Here is a 14,863-nt window from a genome sequence, read left to right as displayed (position 1 = left end):
AAGACAAGAAAGCAAATGCAAAAGGAAGAAAGATGGAGGATTGGGAACAATTGGAGAGAAACAGAAGGAGGGACAAAAAGTTAGAGAGAGAGACAAAAAGTGAGAGAGAGAAAAGAAGATAAAAGAGAAATCAAGAACAAAAGACAGAACAGAGAGAAGGAAGGCAAGAAGGATGGAAAAAGAAGAGAGACAATAGAAGGCAAGACAGGAAGAAACACAAAAAGACAGACACAAAGACATAAACTCATAAGAGTCACAGATTGAACTGAACATTGAGTCCAAACCTCCTCATTTTATGGAGGAGGAAACTGAGGTCTGGAACAGAGTAATAATATTAATAGATTAAAGAGAAAGACAAAAAGGTAGAGAGAAGAAAGACAGGAGGCAAGACTGGGAAAGGATGAAAGAGAGAAAGGGAAAAGAAAAAAAGGAGAAAAAGAGGGAGAGACAGAGGAAAAAGAGGAGGAGGAGGAGAGAAGGACAAGGAGAAAGAGGAAGAGGAAGAAAGGAGGAGGAGAAAATGGAGGAGGAGGAGAAGAAGGAAAGAAGGAGAAAAAGGAAGAGGGAGACAAAGAGGAGGACGAAGAAAAGGGAGAGAGAAAGGAAAAAACAGAATAAGAGAAAGAGAGACAGACAAAGACAAAGACAGAAGAGAGAAGAGAACAAGAGAAGTCAATAGGTTTAACACAAATGAATATAACCTCCTATTGTTTGGGGCAGGAAAAGACAATTCGTCAAAGAACCAGGATCCGGGGAGCAGAGTACCAGCTCCCCCAGGCCTCTTCCTCCGGCCCCTTGACCTGGCTCTGCTACCACCCCCAGGCACTGGGGTTCTTGCTTTGTGAGCACCAAGCCTCTTCCCCAAGCTCCCAAGACAATCGAGGCAACTCCTGGGGTGCCTGGAGATCACAAGAGATCACAGCCCTGTCTGGACAGGAGACTATAACATTTTCATTCTCTCCTTCTTTTCCTCTTCCTTCTCTTCAAACCTGGCAGCTGCAAGGGACTCCAACTAAATTGCATGGTTGGTATAGGTGACATAGGTCTGTTTGGTCGCCAGAGCTGTGAGGAGAAAAAAGGGGACATACATGGAAGTTACAGGATTGCCTTCCTCCCCCCCCCCTCAGCTCCTAGCCCTTCTCTGCCCCTTTCTCTTACTGCCAGTGATGGGGATGAGGCAGGGGGTACAGCAGCTAAAGCCCTAGATTTAGAGACAGAAATCTCCGGTTTGAGCCTGGCCTTGGGCATCTGCAAGCTGTGTAACCGCCCACAAATGCGGAGATCCAGCTTCCTCGGTGGTCAGTGAGAGGATTCACTACCTACCTTATATCACTGTTCTGGGGAAAACTATATCACTCCAAGTTGCTACTGTCTCATACTATAGATAAGAAGAGCATCCAAAGAGACGAGTGTCAGTTAAAATTAAAACTCAGATTCTCTATGTACAAACCTGCTGCTAGTTCTCTCTCCTTGTATTGTCTCCCTCCAGGGAGACCCGTTCTGGCTCCTTTTGGAAAAGCCTGCGGACCTTTAATTCTTTTGAAATCAGACTCTAAGAAACCCAAATTCAAAGACCTCAGGTAAAAAGCTACCCCAATACACCCACCCCAACTGTGTGCTGGCAGAATGCCCAAGGACTCAGCCCACTCTCCTCCACCGTCCCAGGACTTGGCTTCCCATTCCTCTTGTAACTGCCACTATCTAGCTAATCTTAACCTAATAATAATACAGCAGAAGTTCATATTTCTAAAGACTTCTAGAGTCAATGAGGTACTTCACAGAGTAAAGTAAAGAGTACAAGTAGTATTAATCACATTTTACTGGGGAGTAAAGTGAGGATCAGGAAGTTGCATGAGGTAACAGGCAATAAGCATTAAAGCTAGAGCAGGTAATTGCCTCTCCTGCACTCAGGATGTCATAAGTCACTAGCCCATTAATAGGATATGTTTAAAAGGTTCCTTTTCAAAATGGGACTAGAGCACTGTGATGGTCCTTCCAAGGCAGGCCTTTCTCAAGCACATGAGAATGGGGGCACCAATATGGGGCAAAAAGGGAAGTGAGAATGAGGCAATGAAAAAAAGATGCTTTCTTCACAATTTTTCCAAAGCCCTGTCTTCCTCTGTAAACAAACATAAGTATTCTCACTTACAAATCACTCATTTGTGAGTGTGATTACTGGAGAACCCTCTCACCCTGGGAAAAATGATAAAATTGAGTTTGTGAATCTTCAAAGTAGAGGGCCAGACCCTGGTGGGCAGCAGTAACAGTTAAACCTCAGGAGCAGTCACAGAAAAATCCCTGTTGACAGGGCTGTGGGCAAGGATTGCAATGGATGACAGCACATTAAAAATGTAACTAGTGGGATTTTTGAGGGGCATGGGAGCAGGTATCATACTTCCAGCTGGGGGACGGACATCTCCAAATGCTTTAAGGCAGTTGGGAATTCTTTGACGCCCTATTTTTAAAAATAAGTACGTAGCCTATTTCTTGCCCAAAGTGAGAAATAATGAGTTTTTTTTTAATATAAAAGAAAACCCTTTTCTAGTCTTTTTCTGTGCATCCATTGGATTGAGGGAGAAGTTTAGCTCCCTCAGAAGCCATGATAGTGGCAAAATTTTTCTTTGTCAGTAATATAAAAGGGTTAGACTAACTATCCCTTCCATCTCAAAACTGATAATTCTCTGAACCACAGTCTAGTACCACTTAAATGAGCTGGATTTTGAAACTGACATTTGTCCCTTACAATGAGAAAACTATGACTCTTCAGTTTTGTAATTTATGCTAATACACTCGCCCACTTTATTATATTATATTGTTATTATATTATATTATAACTTTATTAATTTATGCTAATACACTCACCCACTTTATTATATTATATTATATTATATTATATTATATTATATTATATTATATTATATTATATTATAACTTTATTAACCACAAATCTAGAGTTAGATGGAACTTCTGGGCCTTCTAATTTGGGGTGTGCCTTAAACAGCTCATACCAGCTCTGGAGTCCAGTTGTTAAATTTTCAAATGAGAATTTACATCTCAGAAATAGGCAAACTCTACAAATCAGGAATTTCTTTCTTTTTAATTATATCCTATATATCCTATATATAGCATGTTTTATATATATTTGATTGCATATTGTTTTTCCCATTAACTGAAAATTCCTCAGCAAGTCACTCGCTGTTTGCCGCATTTTCCTCATCTGTAATATAAACTGAAGAAGGAAATGGCAAACCACTCCAGTGGTTTTCTTTGCCAAGAAAATTCCAAATGAGGTCACAAAGAGTCAGACACAACTAAAAAATGACTGAACAACAAAACTGAGGGCAAGGACTGCTTTTTTGCCTTTTTTTTTGTATCTTCAGTGCTTTGCACAGTGCTTGGAACATAGTAAGTGCTTAATAAATGTTTATGGATTGATTGTTTTGTTGATTGTATAGACTTAAGTTAATAATACTTAATATAATATAATAATATTCCAATAATAATAATAATAAAAAAACTTAAAAGTGTATCATGAGTACATTTCCATCTCTCTTCCCCGAGGGCTAGTGGTTAAACATTATCCAGCATATCTCTATGTTTTAGTCCAACCCTCTCATTATACAGATGAGGCAACACCATGTTTCATATCAGTTCTGTCAAGGTCTAGTTTAGTAGCATGTGACTGGAAGAATTTGAATACATGTCCTTCGATTCCAAAGCCAACAAGCTTTCTATATTTCAACATTTAGGAAGCATCTAGTCTGTGAAAATAGAATGGTTAAAGTTGAATGAGCACTGATACAATGGGATGTAAAGAATGTTGTTCTTGAGTCTGAACATTTTGGTTCAAATCTGGCTCCAATACTTACTAAAGTGAAGTAATATGATTTTGTAGAAAGAGCCCTGAATTGGGAGTCATAGACCTGTTTAATAGATGAGAAAAGTGAGGTCCACCCAGGAAGGTTAAATTATTTCTCCAAAGTCATAAGATTACTAAACATGGAAGGCAGTATTTGAACTATGGTCTTCTTGGATTGGACTTGGGCTAGAATTCTTGTTCTGTTACTTGTGAGACTTCAAGCAAATAACTTTTCCTGCTAGGTCTCCAGGGCTTTCTTAGCTGTTAAATAAGCAGGCCCAACCAGAGGATTTCTATGGTTCTTTCAAATGCTAAATTTTATGATTCTATGAAAACCATGGGAAATCTCTTAAAATTTCCTAAGTTTCCAGCTGTAAAAATAGGTGCAATCATAAATCTATCTCCCCTATCTACCTCAAATTGCCCACCTCATAGGGTTGTGGTTGTAAGAAAAGCACAAGAGAAATGTAAATAGCGATGGTTACTATTATTAACTGTTAAATGTTCTGAAGCTTCTTTAGGGTTTGGGGTCCAGGCTCACTCCCTGCTCCTCTTCCCTGGCCTCCCTGCCATCACCCAAATTGATTGATTGGTCCTGAGTTTGGCTATGAAACTATTAACTAAAGTTAAATTGCTACTCTGGGCAACTGCTGGAGCAAAGGGATACCTCCGGGAATGAAAATAGGAAGCACAGATCAGATAATCCCGAATTCTAATTAATCTCCCCACCTCGAGTTTCAGTCCTTCCATTCTGTCCTCAACTACCTAAGTGATTTTCCTACAACATGTCTGACCACGCCACTCCCCTCCGCCTCCTCCTGCCCCCATAGACTCTTGTTGGCACTTTATTGCCTCCGGATCAAATATAAAATCCTGCTTGACATTTAAAGCTCTTTGTAACCTGTCACCTTCCTACCTCTCCAGCCTTCTTAGGTCTCACCCTTCTCCACACACTTGACAATTCAGTCATATTGGCCTAATTGCCGTTCTTGAAACGCTCCTCTCCTGTCTCGTTGCCGTGGTACTGAACCCCCCCTCCCACCTTCCCCATGCCTGAAAGTGTTCTCCTCTCATTTCCTCCTCTTCAAGGGTCAGCTCAAATGCTACCTTCTGCAGGAAGCTTTTTTGGGTCTCTCCATCCCCCACTGCTAGTGCCTTCCCCCGAGAGTGCCTCTTGTCTACTGATACACATTTTGTATATACCGAGTTATTTATAAGTTGTTTTTCCTATTAAAATGTGAACACCTTGAGGGAAGAGATTGTTTTTGCCTTTTTTGATCATCCTAGAGCTTAGCACAGTGCCTGGCACTTAGTAAAACACCTTAAATGGGGTTTTTTGTTTATTATTACATGGTCTCAAGTTAAAATGAGGAGTGTAAGTGCTGATCTAGGGACAGTCCATGTACAGAAAGAAGTTTCTTCTTGGAAAAAACTTGGCTGTGTCATTGTAGATTCTGAAGGCTTCCTCCTTGTCTCCCCAAGGTTGAGAATCCTTAGACTCTAAGCCTGAATGTGTTGTGAGAGGTACCAGTCCTGAGAGATTTTCTGAAGCCCTTTCAGGAGAAGGAGGGAGAAAAAGAAAAGGAGGAAGGGAGAGAGAGAGAAAGACAGACAAGAGACAAAGACAGAAAGACTGAGATCAAGAAATAAAGATGGAGACAGACGCAGAAAAACATATACAGAGAGATGTAGAGAGAAAGGAGAGAGAGGAAAGAGAAGAGAGAAAAAGTAAAAAGAGAAAGAGAAAAAGAAAGAGAGAGAAAGAAAAAAGAGAAGAGAAGAAAGAGAAAGGGAGAGAGAGAAAGGGAGGAAGAGAGAGACAGAGAATGCAAGGTATATCTGTGTATGCATGTGCATGTTCCCAATAGTGGGTGAGCATTCCTGTTTCCTCATGTGCCTGCCATGTGCTCACACTCCACCCGTGCTGACAAATGACCCTTTATTGCAGACTTCAGATGCTGTTACCCTCAGATAACAATTAGACGGACCATACAAAATTAGAGCTGACAGCCTCTATTTGTTAGCCCCCATGTTTCCCTAGCCAATCTGCCAGCAATCAGGCCCTGTAAATTATTTATTCTGTTGTTTGTTTAAAGATACGTGGCCTGCCAGTGACAAAGTGAAAAATGTCCCTGCTTTCTAGGAGTGACAACTCTGCCATCTCTGCCCTCCCCAGCTCCCCCCCCCACTTCCCAACCTTTCCAGAATTAATCACCTGCCTGCCAGTTCCACCAGGAAGAGGGGCTCTTGTCTCAAAGCTGCAGACTGGTCTCTCGGGCCTTTGGCCTCCCTCTCTATGTGGGCATGCAAGGGGAGGGAGAGATGGGAAGTGCCCGGCTGCCTTCCCTGGCCCTCAGGTAGAGAGCGAGTCCCCCAAATAACGTACAAAGTAGGGCCTGGGATCCCAAACTCCTAAGTCTAGTCCCTCTCCTGCTACTCCTTCCCTCACTTCCTGCCTCAGTCTCCCAAGTATAAAACTGATTCAGTGATGTTAAGGTGAAGCTGAGGAGGAGCAAGAGGTGACTAAGATGGGGTCCCAGCCCTATAGATACATACAGCTCACACAATCATGTATCACAGGGATCACTCCTTATTCCATAATATCCCATCTCATGTGTCTGCAACTTAATCTTGAATCACCCTTGGGGGAGAAGACATTATTTTCAGAAGACCTTGTAAAATGTATCTGTTAGCAGGGAGGGATAACTTGAGATAGAAGGATATGGGGGATAACAGCCAACTAGCCTGGCTGTCCATATGTGGGGATCATGGGTTCCTCTACTACCATATGCACACAGTATGCTGGAGTTGGAAGGAACTTTGGACATCATTTACTTTAAAGCGCTCATTTTACTGCAGAGAAAGTGAAGACCCAAAGGGAACATAATTTGCAACAGATCATTGGAGGGTTTAGGCTCTTGCAGTAACTGGCTGAGGGGATGGAAGACTTTCACAGGTCAAAAAGCTTCTCTTGTCGGGGAGACAGGCAGGGCTGGAGGATGAAGAATAGCAAGTTCAAGCACTGGGTAGAAGGGAAAGTGCACTTGGCTGGGTACTAGGAGGCTGGGATTCTAACAGGGGCTCTACCACTGACTAGTTATCAGTACAACCTGGTAAAACAATCTTATGGGGGCTCAGTCTCTTCATCTGTAAAATAGGGGTCCTGCCATCCCTACCTGCCTCGCAGAACTGTTAGGATGTTGTTGAATGCTCAGATGAGATGATGAATGGGAAAGTGATCTGGAAATGATGAAGCCCCGGACAAAGTGAGTTGTTATGTTTTGAATAGGAAAAGAGCCAGTGCTGAAGGGAGCGATGAATCACTCAGATTGCTGAAGCTGGAAGGGCCTGTGAAAGTTAATCTTCTCCCCTCTGAGGCTTGCTCCAGCTGAAATAAGTTGGATGTAGGGAGGGGGTGTCCCGACTCCCTAGATACAAACTTGAGGAGAATGAGACAACATGATCTAGGGAAAAGATTGTTGGAGTAGGAATTAGGAGACCGAGGTCTGAGTCACAGTTCTATTACGATATTAGCCATGTGATCCTTGAACAAGCTCTGGCCTCTCTCTGGTTTTCTGCTCTGATCATATACAAGGATTGGACTAAAAATGTTTAAGGTCCCTTATAGCTCTGTGCTTCTGTAGAGATTCTCTGGACAATCCTTGTCCAAACTTAGCCTGCTAAATCCATCCCTCCTAGGTAACATAAACATTTTAACAGGTATCCATGGCTGATCTCAAAGGGGCTACTTTTAATGACCACACGCCTGATGTAGAGGGAAGGGTTTCCCCATAGTCCCCAAACCACATTACTCACACCCAGCACTGACCACAGTGATCCCCCAGACTCCTCCCTTCTTCCTAGCCTCATACTACCTGGGCTCCCACAGGCTCCCCCCAGGTTCCCTTGCTCTACAGAGGGCTCAGCTAAGTTTTCTCCTCCTTCTCCCATGCCTTAGAAGCTGGGGTTCCACTCCCATTAACCGTGCCCCACATTCAGCCTCTGTCCTTAAGGCTGCTGGATGCCTTGGCCCAGGACAGAGCCAAGTTCCTGTGGGGCCCCAGGGCAGGGGAGCTCACCTTGGGCCTCGAGGTTGTCACAGAGCTCAGACCTGGCCTCCCCATTGGGTCGGAAACTCCCCTTCTGAGTGAACTTGTTGGACATGGTGGCGGCAGTGACCACAGCCTTGAGACTTCGTTTGCGTTTGGGCACATTCTGCTCAGGGTGGAAGAGAATAATATAGACTTTGGGCATATACAACATCCCCAGGGATACAGAGGCGCTCAGGCTCACCGAAACAGTCAGCGTTGTTGTCTGGATGTACAGCTGGGGAAAAGGAGGGAGGGGGAACAGCATCAGAGAAGGATCCAGGACCGCAGGACCACCCTCTCCATTCACTTATTCATTCATTCCTTCTTTCATTTCTTCCACCTGTTCCTACTGCTGGACTATACTTCCTCCACCTCTCTTTTAGTCTTCAAAGCTTAGCTCAAATGTCCCAGAAAAAGTCTATCTTAATTCTATCCAACCCCCAAATTACTTAGTGTCTACTTTGCGTATATATGATTGACTTTTCTGTGTTTGCATCGTTTTGCTTTAGTAGAGGTAAAATTCTTGAAAATCAAGACTATCTTAGTATTGTTTTTTTATCTCCTAGAGCCTGACTTGTCAGGTATTAGGTATTTCATAAAATGCTTACTGAATGAAAGTGTGTACAGTAACTGGCACATAGTAGGGACTTAAGTAACTTTAACTTTAATTAAGTAAGCTCATTAACTTACTGAAATAAAATTTAGCTAATTCCCAATCCTAACATGAATGAAACTTATAGTCCATTAAATGAATAAGACAGAGCAAAACATATTACAGGTTAAACACATTTAAAAGGCATGGGGGAAAATATTTTGTATTGTATATACAAATATCATATATATTATATGAGAAGGTGGGTGAAAGTAGGGGAGAAATCATGGAAGGGTCTGTGGAAGAAGGAGTATTAAAATTATCCTTAAAGAAGAGGGGATGAAGAGAGGGAAAGTTCCCTCTTTCCAGGTATAGAGAACAGAATAATATATAATTTGACAATGGACCAGTCTGGCTGGCGTACAGAGGACATGGAGGGGAAGAGCATGGGATGGTGGGGGGCTTGAAAATCAAGAAACCATAACTCCTTTTTATTTGACTGGCATCGGAAACTCACTGAAATTATTTGATCAGAGGAGTAACATCATGAGATGTATGCACAAAGATGGATTTTGACAATGGTATGATGAATCTAATGGAATTTATAGGCAGCTACTAGGTGATGCAGCAATAAAGCGCTAAAGTCAGGAAGATCTGAGTTCAAATTTTACTTCAGTTACTTACTAGCTATGTGATCCTGGATAAATCACTTAATCTCTTTGCCTCAGTTTCTTCAACAATAAAATGAAACTACCTACTTCCCAAAGTTGTTGTGAAGATGAAATAAGATATAGCTCTATATAATAAAATAAATATAATATATATGTAATTTATAATTCCTTAATATATTATTATATTTTGCACATTGTTATATAATATATAATTTTATCTAACATATAATATACAAATTAATAAAATATTGTTATATAATGTATAATTTCATAACATATATTATTTATATTATGTACATTGTTATATAACAATTTTATGTTACATGTCACATACAAATTTATAATATATCATCGTACAATTGCATAAGGTATTATATGTGGTATGTATATATACATGTGTGTGTGTGCATATATATAAATCTTATATGATCCTCAAAACAACTCTGGGAGGTAGGTGCTGTTATTATCATAGAGAGTGATCTAGAGATCAATATAATATATTCCATCTATACAAAATATATATTATTATATAAACAACAACATAATATATGATATTACATGTAACATATGGCATGTTAGATTTTATATAATAGTGTACTCTGATATGTACTAATATTATATAGAAAGATAAATATGTCTATGTATATCACATATAGTCTTCATATTTATATATATATATATATGTATATGTTTAGGTATCTATATCTAAATAAAATATCAATAGAGAGACATAGACAGAGAGAGAGACTGATCTGCAATCTGGCCAAGGAGAACACTGGAAGGATGGAAGTAGTGCAGATCTGAGGGCTAGGCGTAGGAGAAATCTGGGCAGCAGAGAGGGATGGTAGTAGTAGTACAGATAGAATGAGTTCCAATTCATTTCCGTGGGAATTGTTTTATTGATCTCAAATGAGATAATATTTGTAAAGTGTTTCACACAGAACCTGGCATATAGTAGGTATTACATAAATGCTTATTTCCTTCTCTCCCCCCGTAGTGGGAAAAGACTCAAGGCTAGAAAACCAATTAAAGGCTATTGCAAGGGAGGGTGAGAGAGGGCAGTAAATAAGGCCCCATACTAGGGTGGTGGCAGGAAAATAAAGAAGAGGAGAAAGAGATAAGGTGTTAACAGAGTCAAAACCAACAATATAACAGTGTTAAGAGGTAAGAGAGAGGCAGAGGCTGGCCCCCTGCTCTCCACATCCACCTCAATTCCCACACCCTACCTCAGTCTCTTCTGAAAACAGAATAGGATCTTGGGAGCAGAGGGACCTAGAGGTAAGGAAAAGAGGTAACTACGAGGGCACAAAACAAGGACTAATATTATGAGAGATTTTTCATTCTTCTTTTTAGAAATGCACATATTTATCAGGCCAGAAAATGCTGTTCTCCAAGGCTCATAGGTACATATTTGGTTATAAATCAAGTCCCTTGAGAAAGGAAAGGGCTCAAAGTTTCACACAATCAAGAAATAATACCATTTTTAAACCTGCTGACCTGGGTTCAATTCTGCACTCCCAATCTATGCTCCCAATCTATCTGTATGTCTGTCACTTTCCTCTTCTTTGAAGGAACAACTGCTATGGGTGAGCTTTGGTCGTGAGTAACATAGGCTAGTAGCAAGGGTTCCCAGACTGAGTCTGATAACATATTAAATAATAGATTTAAAGATATTGGGAGAAGAGAGCAAAAGTCTCTGAGGTCTTAGGATTCAATTCAATTATTTATTAAGGCAACTAATATTGGACTTGCAATCAGGAAGTTCTGAGTTCAAATCTAGACTCTGCTAACTAAATATGTGGCCCACCCCTCCTTCATAGGTCCTTCCCTGACCATGCAAGGTTCCTTCAATCCGGGAACTGTTTTATTTTGGTCATTGTTCTCTTAGCTTCAGGCACATACTAGGTGCTTAATAAATGCTTGTTATTGGATTGACTTAACTGACACAAGTACGTTGGGATCAAGCTTCCTTATTAGGAGTTCCTGTGGACCTGACTATTAGTAAATCTTATTGGGTTATATCAATTCTATTTATTAACATGTATTGATAATTTTTTTCATGTGCTTCTGTCTTACCTTTCTGACTAAACAATGATTTCCGTGAGAGTAGGGATCATGTTTCCTATTTCTCTTACATCCCTTATTATAACCTTAGCAATATTACTACTACTACTACTACTACTACTACTACTGCTGCTGCTGCTGCTGCTGCTGCTGCTATTACTACTACTACTACTACTACTACTACTGCTGCTGCTGCTGCTGCTGCTGCTATTACTACTACTACTACTACTACTACTGCTGCTGCTGCTGCTGCTGCTATTACTACTACTACTACTACTACTACTGCTATTACTACTACTACTACTACTACTACTACTATTACTACTACTACTACTACAACTACTACTACTACTACTACTACTTTTGTTGTTGCTATTGTTCAGTCATTTCAATCACGTCTGAATCTTCATGACCTCATTTGGAGTTTTCTTGGTAATGATTAACAGAACGGTTTGCCATTTCCTTCTCCACCTCATTTTACAGATGAGGAATTAAGGCAAACAAGATTTAGTGATTTGTCCAGGGTCACACAGCTAATACATGTCTAAACCACATGTGAACTCAGGTTTTCCTGACTCCTGGCTCAACACTCTATCCACTGCATCATGTAGTTATGTCACTGCTACTACTACCATCACAAATAATAGTTTTTATATAATGCTTTACAATTTACAAAGTATTTTACAAATATTATCTCATTTCATCCTCACAACATCCTTTAAGTGGCTTGCTAGTAAGTGCCAGACAAAGCCCAACCTTCCTGATTCTAAACCAATTTTCTGTTCACTATATCTAATAATCTTGCTATTCTACATCAGAGAAGTTCAAAAGAAAAATTCTATGAGGTCTAATTCCACAGGTTGATTAGAATTAGGAATAATTAGATTCTTTTTTTCTGCCCCCTCTACTGTCAGCCTCCCACCACTCTACTGATGCAACTCTCCTAAATGATATTAATGACTATGTCCTTGCCAAATAGAATGGCCAGGAAGGAATGGGAGGAAAAGTAATACTGAGATATGATAGAAAAAAAAAATAAGTAATTAAATTGTAAACTTCTTGAAGTCAGGGACTGTCTTTTGTCTCTTTGTATTCCCAGAGCTTAATACAGTACCTGACACATAGAAGGCACTTAATAAAAGTTGATTGATTATTAAGTAGGAAAATTAGGGATGTGAGGACTAAGCACTTAATAAATGTTGATTAATTATTAATTAAATACTGAAATGAGTGATGGGAGGACTGAACAAACAGATAGGAGGAGAGGTAACTAAACTTCAGTGGCTCTCCTTTCTCTAGTAAATAAAATACAAACCCCTTGCTCTGGCATTCTGGACCCTCCAGTGTCTGGTTCTAACCTGCCTCCCATGATACTCCCTTTTGTACCAGGTGTGTCAGCACTTCTGGATTTCCAGCTAGATGGAACAGTGGATAGATGCTAAGCCTGAAGTCAGGAAGATGTGAGTTCAAATCCAGCCTCAGATACTTACTGGCTGTATGGTCCTGTTTGCTCACTTAACACTGTTTGCTTTTAAAAAGAAGCCACATCAGCTATCCTTAAACTTCATGTTTTCTCCACTGTTCTATGAGATGTTAGGTCATGGATTTCAAGAGGAAGGGACCTTGAGGGTCCATCAGGCCAACTCTCTCTTTATAAACATGAGGTAATTAAGAGCTTGAGCAAGGTCACAAGACATGATCTGAACTCCTGCTCTCTGACCTCAGAGCTGGCCCACTTTCCCCTGTCCCGAGCTCCTATTATGACTTATCATTATATAACCCCAGTGCCCTGGGCAGGGTGAGGCTTTAGTAACTATTTTGATAGAACGGATTGAACTGGATGGTTGAGATGACAAAGAGAAGGGACTTCGTCTCCCAAGATACTTGGCTGCCATAGGCCTTCTGTCCTCAGTGCATTTGGGGAGGGGGTGAAAAAGTGATGGAGAGATGGAGAGACAGAGAAAGGGGAGATAGAGAAGAAAAAAGGAGAGAAGGAAAGAAAGAGAAGATAGCAAGGGAAAGGAAAGAGAGATGGGCATGGAGAGATGCTGGTTCTGACCCTATAGTTTTTTTCATTTTTATTTGGCAAGAGAAAATTTGTATTCTCAGGGAGCTTCCCCTGGATAAACATCAAGGCAAGGGCTATAATAGGGGGGAAAACCTTCAGTTGGATATCCTGAAATCTGGTGGGTTGTGGTTCTGTCTCTGCCACTGACTCACCGAGTGCTTTTCATTGTGGGAAAGTCTGGCTCTTAAGTCCCATTTCTGTAAAATGGCATTCCCAGGATTGCCATGAAGGTCAGATGAGACAGTGATGAGAAAGTACTTTTTAATAGTGTAAAATACTATACTGAAGGCAAACCTCCCTGTTGCGAGGGAAGGAACAGAATCGAGGGCTTGATCTGCATCCCCCGAGTCACAGGCAGCTCTCCAAAGTTGAGATCCTGGAGATTCCAGCCACATCCCAAGTTTCTTACACAGGGGAAAACTTTATCATTGTCTCTCTCTCCCCTCCTTACCTTCCTCCCTCTCTTTCTCTCTCCCTCCCTTTCTCCCCACTCTGTTTTTCTATCTCTGTGTGATTTTGTCTCTCTCTCTCTCACCCAGAGAGAGAAGTAACATAGTGTAGTCCATAAAACCCTGATGACCTAATTTCCGATCCCACCTGTGACAAAACAGGCCTCTGAGTGCTCCAGGCTACTTATCTCCTAAGACCCAGTTGTAGAGACGGTACTGAACCGTCTTGGGGGAGGAAGTGTCCTAGGGATTCTTTGCTTCAATTGCTACCCAGCCTTAATTGCTGAATTGGTGTGGAAGACCTTAGATTAAAAACACCAAGGTCTTCCATCATCCTAATCTCCATCTCCAGTTCTCTTGATTCATTGGACCCAGATGGGGAGTGAGGCAGGTGACCTTGCACAGTCCTCCCTCATTTAAATCCAATTCACTGGCACGGCACAGCATCAGTTCTGGGATGTCTTGGCCCTCTTCGAGAACCACAGACAAACACCAACTCTCTCAGCAGCCTGAGGCATCCCCATGGCCTCAGAAGCTCCGTGTCCTCCCAGAAGCCTTCCAGTACTATTTCAACCCACAGTGATCTCTCCCTTTCCCGACTTCTCCAGGACATGATATAGTTTGCACTATATATGTTGACACATAATTTATAATAAGTTTAATGCTTTATTTTTCATTCTCCAGTCTGGTTCTTTTTCCCTTTCTTAAATGTTGGGCTTATAAACTCCTCAGGGACAAAAATCAAGCCTTAATAATAACTCACATTCTTAGCATGCTCAACTGTATTTTAAAAAAATACCTGAATCACAACTGTTCTCCTAGGGAGGGAGCTCAAGTATTATGACCCCGTTTTACAAGTGAAGAAATTGAGATCAAGAGAGGAGATATGATTTACTAATGGTAATACAGTTAGTATTGGAATCAGGATTCAAATCTAGAACTCCTGGATCAAAGTCCAATGTTATTTAAGCTATCAAAATTAACTTCTTCAGTATTCAAGTAAAAGCTAGATTAGTATCATGTTTTTAGAACTTATAGATTTATTTAGAGGTTCAAAGGATCTTAAAGG

General features: G+C 40.9%; 1 protein-coding gene across 4 annotated transcripts in view; it reads right to left on the bottom strand.

Annotated features, from left to right (window-relative positions):
- Positions 1–609: 609 nt before the first annotated feature.
- Positions 610–14,863, bottom strand: part of GRM4 (glutamate metabotropic receptor 4) — a 314,992-nt gene continuing 300,738 nt past the window's right edge. For 3 of the 4 annotated variants that reach the window (XM_031965046.1, XM_031965048.1, XM_031965047.1), the window contains exons 10-11: positions 7,939–8,185; positions 610–1,062 (exon numbers count right to left, since the gene is read on the bottom strand). In XM_031965046.1, the coding sequence (XP_031820906.1) occupies positions 1,013–1,062; positions 7,939–8,185 (297 nt within the window). In that variant the 3' untranslated portion in view covers positions 610–1,012. The remainder of the gene's footprint in view (positions 1,063–7,938; positions 8,186–14,863) is intronic. The other variant, XM_031965049.1, reaches the window with a different exon arrangement.

The sequence above is a fragment of the Sarcophilus harrisii genome, chromosome 4 (genome assembly GCF_902635505.1).
Source record: "Sarcophilus harrisii chromosome 4, mSarHar1.11, whole genome shotgun sequence".
Classification (NCBI taxonomy): domain Eukaryota; kingdom Metazoa; phylum Chordata; class Mammalia; order Dasyuromorphia; family Dasyuridae; genus Sarcophilus; species Sarcophilus harrisii.
Note: the sequence above shows the minus strand (reverse complement) of the source record. Positions and strands in the feature narration are given on the sequence as shown.